Genomic DNA, 20,337 nt, shown 5'->3' on the forward strand with positions numbered 1-20,337 from the left:
AAAAACAAAAAAAATTAAGCCTTAAAATTTTATTCACATCGTATCTCCACCACTTGCAAGATTCAACTGTTGCAAAACTAGATTTTCAATCCAATTGCTCCAACAACTAACCTTAACACTCAGATTTTATGACTCATAATTGAAAATAAATAATGGAAAATCACCATAAATGCTCGACTCAATCCAAATAATTCCACAAACTAATTATCAATAAGTTTGATTATTTAACATTTTCCACTAATGTCAACAACATATGCTTTGAAATCAAAAAGACTTTAGTGAGTTTTACTCATATTTCATTGTGAACAATTGATTTAGACTAATTAAAAATATAAAAATAAAGATAGAAGAAAGAAATTATTTGAAGATCAATGGTTGTAGCCTCCAAGATCGTTTTCTGCCTCTTTTTTTTTTTCCTTCTAAAAGTCACAATCAAAAAGCCCCTTTCTCCTTTGAATTTAAAATTTAAATACTCATGGGCCTCTAAAATCAGGCTGACCGTGACATGGCCCTTTCAGTGCCGCGGTCTAAGAACTTGGTTTTTGGGAGCAAGCTTCCTAGTGCAATCACTAATAATTTTTTGTCTATAACTCTTTCGATATTGGTCGAAATTGAACTATTCAAGATGATTTGAAAATCTGAGGAATGAAAGATTTATAACTTTTATTTACAATTTTTTTTTTGAAAGTGAATGCATCAAAATTGGCTTAAAGCTTTAGACTTGATTTTTTTTTTTATCACAAACGGAGCGTATTAAACTTCCAAAACTTAAAATCTTTCACACTATTATATCTTAGAACTCCTTCCATGACAAATTCATCATATTTATCTCATTTGATATGTTTATTCTCATTTAAAATTATGATTTTACTATTTAAACTAGAAACAAATAGAAAACAAGTCTAATTCTACACAAAATGAATATAATCAATTGAAATATACTTCTAAAATACATTATAAAATGCACCTAAAACTAGTCTATCAGTGGTCACCAATGATAATACATGTAAAGTGATGAATACTTTTCTAATTTTTTTTTTTTTTTTTTTTTTTGAGGACATCATCACAAATATCACACTTTATAAAAATTTATGAAAGAAACTATGAATGACTTAATCAGTCATGAATAACTAGTTTGAACTTGAATGCAAGTGTGATACAAAACAAATAGTTTATGATGTGACCTCTCCTCTTCTTTCATCCTCATTTTTTTTTTTTAAAAAAAAGGAGTTTATACAATGGTAAATTTGCAAGTGATGTTTGTAACTAGTAGTTGAAGCATGAAAGAAAAAAAAAAGTAATATAATGAAAAAATGTATTAGGTACTTGAGTTTGGTTGGTATTATATGAGGAAAAGATGAATATACATGAAGAACCTGATTCCCAACTTTTTGAGTTCAATTTTGTTTGTCTTTTCTCTCACTTCGGTGCTAAGGAAATAATTCATCTTGGTATGGTTGGGTATAATGGTAATAGTTTAATATTCTATTCCACCCCCAATTGAAAATGGATTTGACTTTTACTACTAGTTACTATTGTCATTTTCATATAAAGAGAGCTACCCGGAGACTAGAAGTTATAGTTGAAGGAAAACCTCATTTACTTGAGTTTAACTTATATTTTTGTGGTAGAGATCAGAACAACAATAATTAATTATTTGAAGAAATCTCATCCTACCAAATAATAAGTAAATGAAATGGATTTTTTTTTTTTCTTTTTTGAGAAAATGCGCCTATATCATAGATTCAAATAAGTTAGACTTCTCGGTCGTTACACAAAATATTGTTAAGTACAACCGAAACTGGAATAGACACAAATGAAATGGTCTTTGTATATATATTAAGCACATAGGGCAAATTATGCATACATTAATATTATCACTAAAAAAATTAGTCTGAGTTATATTCGTTAATTTTAAAAGGGAGAATGAAAGTACAAATTTTTTGCTTAGCTGGACAAATTTGGATCCAAAATGTGTACTAATAATAGATATCGTTTTAGTAAATTATGTTCTAGGTGGGGCTTCTGAATGAGATCAAATCGTTTGAAACATGTTATAATATGTTTTATAGCCTCGGAAATAGCATCATCAAACCAGTCATTTTGTTTTAATTCATGCAATACATAACTCTAATAATAATTTGAATATTTCTTTTAGAACTTTATATTAATCATACATATAAGAGTACCATACTCTTTGTTTTCACTTTTCATCTTTTTCTTTTCAAGTACTACCAATCTTTCTACTATACTTTCATAAAATCCTTAATTATATTATCTAAACACTTGTATGATATTATTACTATGGAGTACTATGAAAAAAATGATGTATTTTCCATTTAGGCATGAGGAAAAATATGATCATTATTATGAAATGAGAGAGAGAGAGAGAGAGAGAGAGAGAGAGAGAGAGAGAGAGAGAGAGAGAGAGAGAGAGAGAGAGAGAGAGAGAGAGCCGAATTCTCTCAACTTTTAAATTCTTAGTACAATAGTATTGTTTCTCTTTTTTGGCCTGTCTTACTCTTAGGTGCTAAGGAAAGAATTTCATCTCAGTGGATTGGTTTGGAAGGTCAAATTTTTCCCCACATTTTTTTTGGTGGTGGAGTAACGCAAACTTGGCACTATTGGAATCCCATATAATAATATGCCAGAAAAGAAGGTTTAAGCATTTGGGGAACAAGGGAATCTGCTTTACATCAACCCCATGTAAAATGAGATTTTACTACTAGTCAATTTCTTTATGTATATTAAATAATATAAAAATAGAGCACCCTTTAACCAAGATATAATAATAAGAAGGGGTTTTTTCATTAGTGTACAACAAAAACAATTATATTACAAAAAATGTGCAAAAAAACACAATTATAAAAATGTACACATTTGAAAGCATATTTACAAAAATTCATACATATTTTTAATTAAATTATAATAGATATATTAATGATCTAACTTTCTATATTTAGATTTGTATAACTATTTTTTTATGACTAATTGATATGGTATTAATGAGTAAGCCTACTAATTAACAAAATTTATATATTAATAATTAAAAAACATAATAAGATTCTAATTATAAACAATAATATTTAAAATATACAGATGTAATATATTTTAAATATAAGATAAAAAAATAATTAACGATTAAAAATAATAAACAGTTTTAAATTAATAATAAAAAGTGAAAAAAATACATTAAAAAAATAAACAAAAACAACCCATCAAGTTTAACAAAAACATATATAAATTAAAAAAAAAAATACTAAAAACAAATAAACAATATTAAAAAAATATTACAACACGATACACAACAAAACATAATAAAAAAACCGCAAAACAACAAAAGAAAAAAAACAACTAACAAAGATAAAAATACCAAAGAAATGACATTTATAGATGGAGCATGAATAATTCTTCCACCAAAAAAATACATTAAAAAAATAAACAAAAACAACCCATCAAGATTAACAAAAACGTACATAAATTTTTTTTAAAAAAAAACACTAAAAACAAATAAGCAATATTAAAAAAATATTACAATGCGATACACAATAAAACATAATAAGAAACACCACAAAAAAAAAAACAACTAACAAAGATAAAAATACCAAAAAAAAAAGGACCTTTATAGATGGAGCATGAATAATTCTTCCACCAAAAAAATACATTAAAAAAATAAACAAAAACAACCCATCAAGTTTAACAAAAACATATATAAATTTAAAAAAAAAAAACACTAAAAACATATAAGCAATATTAAAAAAATATTACAATACCATACACAACAAAACATAATAAGAAAATAGTTATACAAATAGTTATACAAATCTAAATATAGAAAGTTGAATCATTAATATATCTATTATAATTTAATTAAGAATTTGTATGAAATTTTGTAAATATGTTTTCAAATATGTGTATTTTTAAAATTGTGTTTTTTTGCACATTTTTTGTAATTATTTAAAAAAATGTATACATTTATGTAAAATGCCCTAATAAGAATATATATATATTTAATGAAATAATGACACCATAATAAAGAGAAACAACTAATACAGAATCAAAGGAAAAATAAACCAACTATAAGTTTAAAATGATTCATACATAATGGATATCCCATTCCCATGCACTCACTTTTTTTTCTTAGTTATTATAATTTAAAGGGAGCATAAAATACAATATAAAGGGATATATATTAACACCAATTTTTTTAATCAAATCAACTCACCATTTTTTGCACTTGATCACTCTTACACATCTCCTCAAGATCAGTTAATATAATTTCTTTGCCTGGTATGGTATTAAATAGTACAAAAAAAAAGAGCGCTCAATTTCTTATACTATAATACATTATTATTATCATTTAGTGACTTTTTAGACATCACATATGAAATTTCTATGACTAAAAAGTAATTTTTATTTATTGTAAAAATATTGTGAATTAAAAATAACATTTAAATATTTAAATATTTTAGTGAATGTATATATAATGATGTTCTTTATTTACAAATTGCCACTAAGAATTTTTGTAGTATAATATTGTAGTATTATATTTAGTATAAAATAAATATATATTTTTTTGTATGTTGTATTTTGTAAAAAAATATTGATTGAACTATCTATTTTATTGAATGATAATTCAATTTTCTTTTTTTTTTGAAAATGGTACAAAATAGAGCTCAATTTTTATAAATAAAAACTTAATAATATTTTGAACTCGAGATGTTATGTTGAAATTGGTTATATATATTTTGTGTTCGTGTTAGAATTATAGATTCGGGTTGATTATATTAAAAAAAATAATGACAAAACTTGAGAAAAGAATTATTTTTTACCATGCTAGAAAATATAAGATTCAATTTATTATATGGTAAAAAAAAATTTAATTGATAATTTTTGCAAAATATAAAGTCCAAAATAATATTTATCCTTAAAAAATAATCTAAATTTATAGTAGATTGTAGGCTTTTTGTTTGTTAATTTTCAAGAAATGGAAAATGGTACAGGAAATTGTACTTTTAATTTCATACAACTTGAGAATTTCTAATATAGAAAAATCACTACAAGAAATGTCACTTTTGTCAGCACATTTTTGTGCTGGCAAAAATTAGTATTGTGCTAGTAAAATAGAATTTACCTATGATGTGTTGGCAAAAGGGGGTTGGCAAATCAATGTTGGTATTAGAACTTTTGCCAGCATTAAATGAAAAGCACTGGCAAAAAAACTTTTCCTAGCGCGTAAATGTGCTGGTAAAAGTTAGATTTTAGCCACTGCAAATGTACACTGATAAAACTTTGATCTTTTTGCCAGTGCAGTTGGCGAAATGCGCTGGTAAAAGTTACTTTTACCACGCAGTAGCGAACTGTGCTGGTAAAAGTGACATTTCTTGTAGTGAATAAAGAGAAAATAATTGGTATATTGAAAAACATTAATAATATTACACTATATATTTGAAAGAACCATAATTTGATTAACTAGCTAGCTTACATAATAAGACCATTACATCTCAATACAAGATGAAAATTATTATAACTTAATTAGTTGTATATTATAATTAACTAATAATTACTTCTCATGGTTACAAAAACAATTCCATATAGTAGTAGAGCTACACTTAAATTTCCACCACTAAAAGAGAAATAATAGTAATACAAATCTATGATCATACATAAAATATTTATGCTTGGCAACATATCATCATTTTAGCTTCAAGCCACCTTTGCTTATTAATCCTTGCAATAAACTCTTCAACTCTTTTGTTTAGTTCCTCAGTTGGCAATAATCCATCTGCAGACTCATCTTCTCCCCCATCATCACTGTTTTCTTTGAAGTGTTTGGTTTCTGCCATATCATCATCATCATGATCATGTTTTTCTTCTTCATCATGATATTCCACTTGATCAAGTACAACTCCTTCTTCTTCTTCATAAACATTTTCTTCTTTCTCAATTATCTCCAACTTCTGTAATTCTTCTTTCTCCTCAGGAATAACAGTGCTAGTACTACTAGTGATTATTCTTTTCTGTCCATGAAGACTTTGACTCCTCTCTACATATTCTGAGTAGATATCATGAGTGGCTAGAGATGACTGTTGTGATGATGATGATGAGCCAAGGAGCTTTGATTCACCAACAAGGAAAGCAACTATGACATTAAAAACTATAAACAAGCACTTGGGATTAAGGAAAGAAGAACAGATTGTTGGAAGGGATATGAAAGCAAAGTGCTTGATTGAAGTAGTTAGTGATGAAAACCAGAAAGGGTAAGAACAAAGAAAACTACATGTTATTGCAACCATAGAAGAGAGGATGAGATTGTGTAAAAAATGAGTTTTGTTGTAAGAAGAATTCATGGAAACTTGAAGCTTCTTATTAGCCTTAAATGAATCCATGTTAGAAAAATGGTATTGGGATTTTGAGAGATGTTTTTGGAGGGAATAAGAAAATTAGAGTTGTATAGTAGTTGTAGTTGTAGTTATGATGAGGGTTTACATAACATACATTTGACTGAACATATGAAGAAGTGAATACCTATTACTTATATAGATAATAGAAATGGTTTTGATGGGATATATTTGGACAAGAGGTAAAGCTAGCAAAGCCCACTACAGTTCATTTTACAAATTATTGTAATGAAAAGGTTACTTTATGAAAAAAGCTAATATATAGCAGGCCAAGAAGAATAATGTGTTCAAATTTAGGTGCTTTTGTTTTAGGCCTCTCAATAAGTTTGCTTTCCACTATTCTTTTGATGGTTTTGAATTCTACCATTTAAGAATCAAATGCACTCAATAAACATATAACACAAATTTGAATAAGCATTCTAAACAAGTTTCATTTTACAATAAATAAATATAAATACTTATACAAAAGAGACCAGATACATATAGTCTACATTAAGAGTTCGTTTGGTACGCCGTATTACATCGTATTGTATTGTATATTATTATATTAAATTATATTTTATTCAATATTTTTATGTAAAACTATACATATTATTAGTTTTTTTTTTTTTTTTTTTTGAAGGAAACATGTTATTAGTTTTTATAAACACATAAATATATAATATTTTTAGTATAAATTATAAATTAAAGTTTAGCATAGTATTATATAAAAATATAATATATAATCCAATTTAATGTAATATAATACAATACAACCGACGTTCCAAACGAGCCCAAATACAAAACCAAATAGAAAAATAAAATAAAATAAAGGATCGGATACTTTTACTATAGTAGAAATGTATAACACAATTAATCTTTTTTATTTATTTATTTGATTTTTTTTTGAATAAATCTTTTTTATTCTTTTTATTTGGTCGGAAAGAATCTATATAATTATATGCAAAATCTACAGACTCAAGTTGATTTGAACACATGTCCTGATTTAGTAACCAACAAAGCAAAGTATTTTGACACTATATACAAAGCTTTTCTCCTATAAAATGTTATTTATAATCACTTGATTTGATGATGGTGATTGTTTCATAAATAATAAATACATATATAAAAATATTTTAACCTTTAATCATGTCCGTTATATTATATATGACTAGAAAGTGGTTCTAGCTTTAATTTCGTTTGGTTACGTATGCAACTATTGGAGAATAGGTCCCAATAAAGAAAATCATGGTTAAAATTTTATATGTTTTTTCCTGTATAATAATTGAAGCTGGAATCACACATGTTGAATAAGCTACATACTCTCCTTTTTATTATTACCTATTACGGGGATCTTTTCATTTTCGTTCTCCTAATTATGTAGGCTGGGAATTGTCCACACTGTCCCAGTATCCCATGTTTTTTTTTTTTCAAGTTTTATTGTTCAATTTTTGGTGCCTCTCTTTTATATGTTATTCGCAATATTAATTTTATAACACATAAATTGACAAAATATGTGCTTAAGATAAACAGTAAACTTAATTATTAAATGAAAGAAATCCCTCCACTTTTTACCTTACAAAAAAAAATTAGTAACACAATAAAATTAATATTTATTTATATTATATATATAATTTCTTGACATTAATATATGATTTACTAAAAAAACTATTTGAGTAATAATGTTACTTAAAATATAATTTTTCTTGTAACTAAATGTGACTTTTTTAATCACAATAAAAAATTTACATGTGACTAAAATATAGTATTTGAATACAAATTGTCATTAATATTTAATTTTAGTCGCAATAAATATAGTGATTAAAAATACATTTACTCACAATAAATTGTGATTTTATAATTAATGACTTTTTAGTTATTAACATAAAAATAATGATTTATAATTATAGTTATAGTTATAATTTTTTTTATATTTATTTTTAGTAAAAATATAAGATTTTTCAGTAGTGATTTATCAGTTTTTATTTAGTCGTTTTTAAATAAATAAAGTAAAAAGAAGAGTTTATACCTTACAATAATAAAAGTAGAAAATAAAAAGAAGATGAAGAAGAGAGTGGAGGGTTGGCAAGTCTAATTAAGTAATATTTGATGCCAAAACTCTCTTAATTAAGGAACAAAAAGCTTGAGTTGAAACCTTACCTACCCTTCTCAAAACTACATATTCAAATTATTGGGGACTTATTCTACATAGGGTTGTACAAAAAAAATTCGTAAACTGCCCAAACCGAATAACTCGCCCAAACCAAATCGATAAAAATTACAAACTGAAATAACCCGAAAAAATAGGTCCAACCCGCCCAATTAAACCGACAAACCCGATTTTGCACCTTTAATTTTTTTTTTTAACTTTTTAGTTTTTATTATATATAACATAAATGATTAAATATATAATAATATAAAGTTATATACTTAATTAAACCGAAAAACCCGATTTTGCACCTTTAATTTTTTTTTTTAACTTTTTAGTTTTTATTATATATAACATAAATGATTAAATATATAATAATATAAAGTTATATACTTAATTATTAGTTTTAAATATATGGTGTTGTACGTACTTTAGTGGAATGTAATATTTTTAATTTATCATTTTATTGATTTTGACTTTGAAACTAAAAAAAAAAAAAGTTTGGCCGGTTTGGGCGGGTTAACCCGACCAAACTGCTCAAACTGTTGGTCGGTTTATAGATTTTTTTTTTAAATTAGGCAGGTTGTACTTAAATTTTAGCAACCCGAACTTTAGATTGGATTAGAAAATATATAAGATAAACCGCCCAAACCGACCGATGTACAACCCTAATTCTACAGGTTATATGAATGTAACAAAAGTATATACTGATTTTTATTTTCCTTCTCATTGTCCAATAATATATAGAACTACATATACATATATGTTCATGTATATGGTATATTATATATTGTTGCCTTTTCTGAATTTGATGAAGAGAGGACATCGAGTTTGGATTCAAAGAATTGGAATTTACTTTCGGAAATTAAACTAGTAGAGATGTTTTAGTAGATTCTCTTCTATAAAAAGAAACTCCACCCTAGCTACCTTTGCTATTACTATACAGGTAAATAAATAAAAAGAAAAAAAAAAGACCATGTGTTGGTATTTTGAGTGAAGAAACTTCATAGAAGCTCTCTCTTTATATATGATAATAATATATAATGTGACATCTATATTTATAAATTATATTTCAAAAGTACTGCTTTATGCTAGCTATATACATGTAATACTATACAGATATATTTATATATACGAACAAAAGAAGTATATACCAGTCAATTTATTACCACGTTTGGTTTGGAAGATGATCCCACTTGGCCTTACCATCACTGCTTCTAAATTCTGTGGATTCCTTTTTAGTACCAATTAATAGTATTCCTCATTACACACTTTAATTAATATCTTAATTTTTTTATTAGTTTATATAAAAGAAAGCTAAAAATATCTTTGTCCTGTTTCCCACCCCATCAAATAGGTCGGAATTATGTAAGGAAAAAATGAATAGATAGAATAAAAAAACATAAGTTAAAATAATATATTCTGAATCAGGTTGAAAGTGTTGAAAGTGTTGAAGGAAAAAAAACAAAATAAAATGTTATATTCCGAATAGGGTTGAAAGTGTTGAAGAAAAAAAACTCCATCTTTAGTTCTACTTATCTTTCGTGCCTTATGTCAAGTTTTAAGAAACACAGAGAAAGAGAATGAGTAATTTTATTGATTGAATGAAATGATTTTAATGCTTATATAGACTATAAGCTACAGCTACACCATAACAAAGTTAGTCAAGTAACTAATTAACTAATCAACAGAAAATAACAACTAACTAATTCTAGCTAAGATCATGAGTTGAGGAGAACAACTCAGCTCGATTATTGTCTCTACACTACAAGAAAAATCAGAAATAGGGGCGGACACATTACCGGCGGAGCATGTCCGCCCCTATTAATGGGCTTATTACCGGCGGAGTTGAACAAATTATTATTTTTTTAATTAAAATAAACAATAGCGGCGGACAGTAGTTATTACCAGCGGAATGCCTCGCCGGTAATGGGCAATGTGGTTTGTGCGGGAAAATTCCCGCTTTTTTTTACTTTGAAAATAATTAGCGGCGGACTTTTACCAGCGGATCCCGCCGCTAATAAAACAATAATATTCCTGTTTAGACTATTACCGGCGGAACCCACTAATACCGGCGGGTTTCCGCCAGTAATAATTTTATATATATATAAAAAAAAAATCTTCAAACATCATTTCGTGCCTCTTCTTCTTCTCTCCTTCATCTTTCATCTTCTCACTCCATCTCTTTCTCTCTCCCCATCTCAGCTCCTCTCCAAGATCCCACCACCATATCTCAACTCATGTATAAAAAAGAATTCTCAAAGTTTCTCACATCTTTGCTGGCGTGAAAGTTCCGTCCAAGCTCTGTCCAAGCTCCTCTGTACCAGCCAAAGCTCCATTAAAATTTTTGTTCAGGTATATATATTGATATATATAAAGATTAAATTTATTTTTTATCATCTCTCAAATTGTAAACATTATCCCTAAATCCAAACCCAGTAATCTCTAATATATATATCAAATCCCCAAATCAACAATATTCATATCCCATCCGAATCAGACCAAATCTCAAACCCCAAATCAAAACCCACATAGATCTCTTTTAGATTAATGTATATGTATTTTATATTTATATATAATTTTGTTTATATATATATTTATGTTTATATGTATATATTAATGTTTATTTTGGGGTTACTAGAATGGGGATATGGTGATGGTAAGATTTGGGGTTGGGTACGGATTTGTTGTGTGAAGTCTAGGATTGTGTGTGGGTTGAAATTGTATCTCTATCTGAGATATTTTTCTTCTTACAACCAAAATATATTTTTTACTAATTTTTTTACTAATTCATTCTCTCTTTATTTTTATTATTTATTTATTTATTTTTATTTGGAAGATTTGTAGGACTTAGTAGTGATCTCTATATTTTTTAATGGTTGTGATTAATTAAAAATAGACTGCATATTGATTTTTTATTATTTTGTAAATAATTTTACTGTATTGACTCAAATTAGTTAGACTATAAAATGTTATAATTTTATTTTATGGATTTTTCTCTAATGCATAACTATATACACTAATAGCATGCAAGTATTAAGTTAGATAATAATAATATCATATTGGAAAGTGTTACTCAAAATACTTAGATTATATTTTATATTTATTTTTTGGTGTAACTATTATAAATATTTAAATTAATTTTGTAGCTTAAGTTATGATGGAAGAGAGTAGTGGTTCAATCGATGTAAAGAAGAATAGTGATTCAATCGTTGTGAAGAAGAGAAAATGTCAATGCGGGGCTGAATGTGTAGTAAGAAAAAATAAAAATAACGGCGAATTATTCTATGGTTGTCCATTGTGGAAGGTAATTTTTGTTGAATTTTGAGAATTCAAGCGTACATATATTATATGATAAGCTTTATTGATTATTTGCTATATGCAGAATAAAACTGACCAAGGCTGTGGATTTCAAGGACTTGTTGAAGGTGAAAGGTCGACTGCTTTAAAATCATTTGATACCAAAGAAATACATCAATTGTTGGCGGCAATAAATTCAATTGTGCAGTTGTTGTTGGAGATGAACATTGTTTTTAATAAAATAGCTGATTTGTTGTCGAAGATGAATATTATGTTTGCTAAAATGTTACAATGTGTAATTATTTATTTTGTTATGTATTTGTTATTTAAATGTTTGTATATGTGAAAGTTCAATAATAAATAATTTTATGTAGTATTGAGAGTTATTGATCAGTAAATATAATTTAAATTATCTAAAAGAGTAATATTTTTAATTTTAATTTTAATTTTTATTAATATTAACATGTAATAAAAAAATAAATAAAAAAGTATTAGAGGCGGATTAGTCCGCCGCTACTAATAATGTCAGTTTATGTGTCTGACACTATTATTAGCGGTGGGGGTGTCAGTCCGCTGCTAATACCTATTTTTAGCGACCAGGCATTACCGGCGGATTATTACCGGCGGGCCCCGCCGCTATTAACTTTTACCAGCGGACTTGGAGATTATTACCGGCGGAATCCTCCGCCCCTAATAACCATAAATGTTGTAGTGCTAACAAACCCCCTCAAACTTAGAGTGGTGGAGCAAATTATATTTGTCTTTCAAAAAAGGAAACTTTGAATTAAAGACTAGCTTGGTGAGAGAGTTTGCTAGCTGATGATTTGCTGGAACATGCTGACCAAAAATTTCTTTTGAAGTACTTTGTTTCTAACAAAGTAGAGATCAATCTCTACGTGCTTTGTTCGTATATGAAAAATTAGATTAGCTACAGTAATATGGGGTTGAGATTATCACACTAGATTAAAGGAGGTGAAGATATCGAGACTTGAAGCTGAGTAAGTAATGACTGAATCCAACTCAGTACAACAACAAAATCTAAGCCTCTAAACACTGCATCGGTTGATGATCGAGAGATGGTTTCCTATTTCTTGGACTGCCAAGCTACAAGATTTCTCCCAAAAAAGATGCAATATCCTGTGGTAGACATTCTGGTCATTAGGATCAGCTGCCTAATCCGCATCACAAAAAGGTTCAAGATGCAACTGAAAAGATTTTTTGAAGTGTAGCATAATCTAATGTGCCAACTAGAGAGGATTGTGCATGAAACGGCTGTAACACCCTAACTATTTAGACATGATAACGTGATTTTGAATGTATTGTGCAGCTCTCTGTAACGCCCCAATATTTTTCCTTATTTTACAAAATACTAATTTTGATGCATTAATTAAAAAGATTCAAAGCTGTTTGGAAATACACAGTGAGTTTTACAATAAATATGCAAAAAGGTGAATGATCATTCATATTAAAAACAAAATAAGTAGTTGAGTGCAAAAAAAAAAAAAAAAATTGTAACACCCCACTGAGTTGAGATTACTTTACTATATAAAAAAACGAAACCAAGGCTCCACCGGCGTTCTAGACCGTTTGCTCGTCCATAGCCCCTCGCAGTATACATACCAGAACTGACCCAACTCATCAAACTTACATTCAATGTTCCCTATCTATTGCCTGTAGAGGGAAAGTAAGGGGGGTGAGCTAAAAGCCCAGTAAGGAAATGCTTAACATACAATAGCATTCAATACACTAAATATATCTTAAAATTCACAATAATACGATTCTTTATAATATTAACGTATCCAGTCTTAACAATATTATATACCTTAGCTCATAATTGTAACTTAAATAACTCCAGATATGGAAAGCTATATCATATACCATATATTTCTACTAAACGAAACCATTACATATATGTAGAGATCACAACCCTGACATCATACTCATAGCAATAACATATAGTAATTATTTCAATCATATCATGTCTTTACCATAATGTGGCGTATCATAGCCACTCCATACACAACCTGGGCTTAACTGGCCCTACAATAACATGGGCACATTTAGCCCTACCATTGCTATGGAATAAGGTATCTCTATATTCAACAGCATTGTCGCTGTATCATACCTTACCATAATAATGTCATACACAAATCGGATAAATGTAGGGTAGGGTATCTCTACATTCAACGGCCTTATCCCGTATCATACCCCACCATAATAATTTCATACACGACTCAGAAAAATGCAGGGTAGGGTATCTCTACATTCAACGGCCTTACCCCGTATCATACCCCACCATGGTCCCTCACTTTACCTGAGACGTTAGCATACAACTTGCAGCATACAACACACAATATATGAATGCAACATACAACATATACAAGTCAAAACAACCCTAATCAATATATCAATTCATAAACTCATATTGTGTCCATACCACACATTCTCAGTACCACATACATATTCATAATAACAAAGCATAAACCATATTCCAATACATAAAGAGTTTAAATTTATGCAAATAAACACAAACAAAACTATCTAATTTCCTTACCTCAAATCCCGCTGCTTAAACTTGTTATCTCGTCACTACTACCTATAATAACACATGGGTCAAGGCCCTAACATTAAAATTCGCACTCTTACAGTACATCAGAAAGAATACTATTTTTGACCAATAACTACACGAATTCAGTAGAAGTTTCCTTCATAAAAATTATAGGAAATTCAATTATCTTTCCAATGATATAAAGATCACTAAAAATGGATTAAAACTGAGAGAGTTATGATAGTTTTACTGAAACTAGTTCTGAGAAGGAATATGGAGTAACGAATCACAGTAGACATCGGGAATCCAAAGTTTTGATACTGAAATATTCCAAATCAGAGAATACTCTCTTCATAAAAGTTTTAGAAGATCGAATTCCCTTTCTAATGACACTAAAATCTTTAAAATCGAAGTTATAACGTAAGAGATATAGATATTATACCGAAACAGTTTTCTAGAAATCCTGAAACAAATGGATTTCGAACTACAGCAATAAAACAATAATTTTGGCTTAGAATAATCAATAATTAGTGAATGATTTCTTCATAAAACATTTGGAAAATTGAATTATCTTCTCAACGGTACCAAGATCGCTAGAATCGGATCATTATTCAGAGAGATATTTGAATTTTACTGAGACAACTTATATAGAAAATATAAAAAAACGATTTACAACAAATAGCGTAGAAATACTAATTTTTGACATAGATAAATTTCGATTCAGTAAAACCTTTCTTCATAATAATTATGGGAAATTGAATAAGCTTTCTATAGGCACCAAGATTGCGAGAATCGGATGAGTATTGAAAGAGATATGACAGTTTTACTGAAACATGTTTCATTCTGAAAAATAAGAAAAGGAGACCTACGAATATTCTCCTATTGTGATCAATAAATAAGTAAATGTAGAGTTTCTTACCTCAAATACATCGAGCTGCTTGGATCGATAGACATAAGATGATGGTGATCAAAGATGAGAGTGAAGAGTGGTATAGATTTGGCTAAGGATGTAATGGAAAGATGATTTGAAAATTCTAGGGTTAGTCTTGCTCAGATAGGTGGGAAGAATAGAACGATATAATTTTAGGGTTAATGAAACCTATACTATTCTGACTTATTAGGTTTAGTTTTATGAATAATAATAATATTAATATAATATCAATAACAATATGATAAATTATTAAATAAACAAATATCTTACTTTTAAATTTAAATTGTAATAACCTCTAAATCTCGTAACTTTAGGGCTTAGTTTTCACCTAAAAAAATTACGAATTATGATATGGTTATTTCTACAAAATTTATAGATCTTTGAATTATCTTTCCAACGCCACTAGAATCACCTCAATCGGAGTTACAAAACTCCATATATGGTCATTTTCGTAAAACAGTTTCTAAACCTACGAATTTCTCTAAATTTACGATTTTTTTTCTAACATTAATCAAATAATAATATTATTTAATACCACTTATACAATTAATTAAATCTAATAAATATATTATAAAAACCTAATGGACTTTCATATCGGGCTTTAATTAAACGATTACCTACTTATGAAAATATCATAATATTTTACTTTCGTAGTTAATATAACTTTAACTTTCTTAAAAAAAAAAATGGTACAACTACTCTAAGCAATAATATCAACTCACTAACAACACAAATAAATGAATTAATTATCCTCGCACAATTAATATCCAAACGAAAAATTAAATACTATTTTAAACTGGATATTACAAGCTCGTTGTTAATCAATGAGATTAATGAAAAACGTGATTAATTAAAAATTTGCTTATTTAATTAAATACATAAACTTATACAATTTTGAAATCCTGGGATCTCGTTACAAAATACATTTACAAAAAGTTTGCTATCCATATACAAAAACTTTGTTGCCTAGCGACTATTTAGTAAAAGTCTTGATGTCCCAAAGATCGTACGCTCCAGGCCTAACTGCCTCGACATGTACAATCTTCACTTGCTCGCTCTCACGGCTCCTCAACTTTAGCCTTGCCCTTACCTACACATGGAAATAGCACTGTGAGTCGACAGACCCAGTAAGAAAAGCATAACATAAAACATACTAATATCCGGGTTATGATCAGGCGCCCATACACCCAACCATAACCCTAACTGATCAGTCAGGAACGTTCTCGACAAAGTATGACTAACTGCAAATCCAGCCTATACTCAGTACTCTATTCGTACTGATGTGGTAGCAGATAACTCATACTATCTGATAGCCTAGCATATATCTGTTGGCATCTCGGTGCAACTCTATGTACACCTGACCGATGCCCTGACATGCTAATCTGATGGCTATAGATTTTTCTAGTCTGACGGCAACTAACTATACGCTAAACATGTGTAAATATCTGCATAACATTATACTAATCTTACCTTGGTTCCAAATGCAAGTATGTCGGTAACCTGAGTGGAAGCTACTGCACAACGATTTATAAGCCCCTATGTCACAACATACGTACAACTGATAAGTGTTTACTCTAGAACACGTTTCTAATGTCTAAAAAGAACTTAAGGTTTTTCTACCAAACTATGTGGCGGAGACAACCTAAAATAAAATACATAATTTTACTCTAATTTATATACCATATTGTAGAGCTCATCATAAGCTTAAAAACGGTATATAGAACGTCTACAACAGACACCCGAGTGAAAAGTTATGGCCAAAATACTAAAATCGGCCTTACCCGATACAGTCCAAGCGGAATTCCGGCTGGTACAGCCCTGAACAAACCGGAATTCCGGTTGTCCGGGCAGAACAACACGAAAAATTCCAATCTTCCAACCCCCATAACTTGGTCCAATCAATCCTAAATGCTACCAAACTTTCCAGAATACCTAAACACACCATAATAAACATAAACTAGCCAATAAACTCAAGAAATAACCTCTAAAATGAAAATCACCATGGAAGAGCCAAGTTTGAGCTCTTAAGCTCAAACCTTTACCAAACCTCACAACAAGCCTCTAATTCAACTTAAATTCACATAAGTATCTTTAAAACCATCTCAGAAAACGAAAACAATAGCAACACAAACCTACAACAACCTATCATCAACAATTTCATGAACACCAACTTAAATTACAAAAATTCAAAGGAAAAGAAGAGAATTTGCTTACCAAGAGTTGTTGCTTCCTAACCCTAAGAATTATCTCACCAAAAAACTTCTGATTTGCTGAAGAAAAGTAAGAAATTTCCCCAAGCTTCAAAGCTTCTAGGTGACCGACCCCCAAAGAGAGAGAGAAAAGAGGTTTACTTGTATTTTCTTTAATTTATTTTTAATTTCTAAATCAAATCCTATCCCTATTTCAGCAAAACATATGCTCACTAGAGGACAAACTAGGAATTTGATAATCTTAATTCAAATAATAAATCATTTACAAGTTAACATGAAATGACCTAAATACCCCTTTCTTAAAATAAAGATAACCTTAAGACCTAGGGGCATTATGGTCCAAAACCGTAACCCCGAACACTCTTGACCTTCTAAATGTCCACTATATACCCCATAAAATCAAAAGTTCTAAACCAGAACCAAGTGACTCTATAGGCCGCACGTTGCATTCCACTGTTACCGAGCATAAAACATGAAATTCATAAAAATTCACATATAACATAATTAATGCATCTAGTATTCAAATATATCTCTTAAATTGAGAAAATATTTTCCTAAGACTTATTTCTGACAATAAGCCCTAATTCCTACTTAAAAACACAAAATTATATAATAATTATTGAACTTCTTAATTTTCTGTTAATTCCCATGATTTAACTACGCGGTCATTACATTGGCAAACCTTGTTGACACCAAATGCAATGTCAGGCCGAGTTATGGTTGCATATTGAAGGGTCCCAAGAATAGATTTGCAAGCTGAGGCATCAACCACAAGGTCACTTCCAAAGTTAGAAAGTCTTAGACCATTGTTCATTGGGGAATTTTGAGTTTTAACACCCTGTATTTCAGCTTTGCACAATAAGTCTTGAATGTATTTCTATTGGGACAAAACTAGGCCTTCTATAGTAGAAGTAATTTGAATGCCCAAAAAAAAAATTGATATGCCCCAAGTCCTTTAGAGCAAAAATCAAAGTGATATGATGAGAATCACTTCCTGTTATAAGAATCTCATCGGCATACACTAAGACATACAGACAGCTTTAAGGGGAGAGCTTGACAAATCGAGAGTGATCTTTTTTGGCTGAGGAAAAGCCAAAGCTGTGTATGGCAGTAGACAACCATCAAACCAAGCTCACAGAGCTTGCTTTAGTCCATAAAGAGCCTTATACAATTTGCAAACTTTGTTTGGATGATTAGGATCAACAAAGTCTGCTAGTTGAGTCATGTATATCTCTTCCTATAGGTCACCATTAAGGAGAGGATTGTCCACATCAAGTTGATGGACATTTCAGCCATTAGACATAGCCAACGTGAGTACAATTCTGATGGTGATGGGCTTAACAAATGGACTAAAGGTTTCATTGAAGTCAAAACTAGCTTATTGGTGATACCCTTTGGTAACAAGTCTGGATTTCTTGATAATAGTAACATCAGGGGTTTCTTTCACTCTAAAGACTTATTTGTAGCTAATGGGAACTCGATTAGGTGACAGTTTAACCAAGGTCCGGGTTCTGTTCTTCTTGAGAGCAACATGCTTAGTTTAAATGGCTTAAAACCATTTTGGATCTTGCAAGGCAGTCTTTATAGTGAAGGGTGTGATGGAGGCCATCAAAACCTTTGGTTTTCTGATTCAAAACTTTGATTTGGTTGTCATTGAGTGAGCACTAGTACCTACTGGAGGTACAAAAGTGGTGGTTTGATCAACTATGGGAGCAACTTGAATAACAACTTCTGATACTGCAACAGGAACAACAGTTGGTAGAGAAGAGGTTGTAATTATTGTGGCTGCTAGAGTTGCTGATGCAAACCTGTGATGACTAGAGCTTGCAAGAGATCCATGAGTAATAATAGGTAAAGTAGATAGAATATCAACATCAATCAAACTAGATTTAGTGTCAGATTAAGAGGAAATACTAGGTGTAGCATGATTGGTAGGATTGAGGTTAGGGAATGGGGGCTAGACAATTGGTGTAGTGGTGGGAGATGACACAATTGGAGGGTTTCAAAATGTGGATGAACCAGGGATAGATGGAGAAGATAAACGAGATGAGACATCAGTAGAGTACGAAAATACCTTTTCATCAAAGAGAACATCTCGAAAGATAAAGTCTACCCTCTTTAGAAAGACATTTGTAGCCTTTTTGTGCCAAGCTTTAGCCAATAAAAGTACATGGTTAAGATTTAAATTCCATTTTATTTTTGTTATGGGGCCTCAAATTTGGAAAGCATATGCAACCAAATATTTTTAGAGTGAAATAGTCAGGTTTGACCTGAAATAATTTCTCACTAGGAGAGATGTAACCAAGCTGAGGAGTGAGCATTCTGTTGATTAAAAACACTACTAATTTGTAGGCTTCATCCCAAAATTTTAAGGGTAAAAAGGCTTGAGGAAGAAAGGCAAGGCCTATTTAAACAATATATCTATGTTTATGCTCAACTATACCATTTTTCTCATGAGTATGGGGACAAGACACACAATGTAAGATGACATTTTCTTGAAGAAAACCAGTGAAGGCTTGATATTTTCCTCTCCAGTTAGATTGAATGAGTTTAATCTTAGCGTCTGATTGTAGTTCAATATGTGATTTGAAACTAATGAGGGTAGGTAAGGCTTCATTTTTAGCTCTTAACATATAGATCCAGGTGTGTGTATTATATACATCAACAAAACATATATAATACTTGTAGCCATAAGATGAAGTAACAGGAGTAGGTCCCCATAGATCAAAGTGTAAGGCTTGTAAAGGTGCACTGTAAATGCTATAAAAAAAGGGAAAGGGAGTTTGTGATGTTTACAAAGACAACAAGCATTACACAGA

The 20,337-nt window shown here is 29.7% G+C and overlaps 1 protein-coding gene and 1 long non-coding RNA gene across 2 annotated transcripts; one reads left to right on the top strand and one right to left on the bottom strand.

Annotated features, from left to right (window-relative positions):
• Window positions 1–5,414: 5,414 nt before the first annotated feature.
• LOC115714607 (uncharacterized) lies at window positions 5,415–6,585 on the bottom strand. The gene has a single exon (XM_030643351.2). It carries the CDS (start codon window positions 6,387–6,389, stop codon window positions 5,676–5,678), a length of 714 nt encoding a protein of 237 aa, XP_030499211.2. The 5' UTR covers window positions 6,390–6,585; the 3' UTR covers window positions 5,415–5,675.
• Window positions 6,586–11,250: 4,665 nt separating this feature from the next.
• LOC133036663 (uncharacterized) lies at window positions 11,251–12,202 on the top strand. The gene is made up of 2 exons (XR_009687261.1): window positions 11,251–11,836; window positions 11,915–12,202. It is a non-coding gene; the product is annotated as an uncharacterized LOC133036663 (long non-coding RNA).
• The last annotated feature ends 8,135 nt before the right edge of the window (window positions 12,203–20,337 follow it).

The sequence above is a fragment of the Cannabis sativa genome, chromosome 4 (assembly GCF_029168945.1).
Source record: "Cannabis sativa cultivar Pink pepper isolate KNU-18-1 chromosome 4, ASM2916894v1, whole genome shotgun sequence".
In the NCBI taxonomy this organism is placed as follows: domain Eukaryota; kingdom Viridiplantae; phylum Streptophyta; class Magnoliopsida; order Rosales; family Cannabaceae; genus Cannabis; species Cannabis sativa.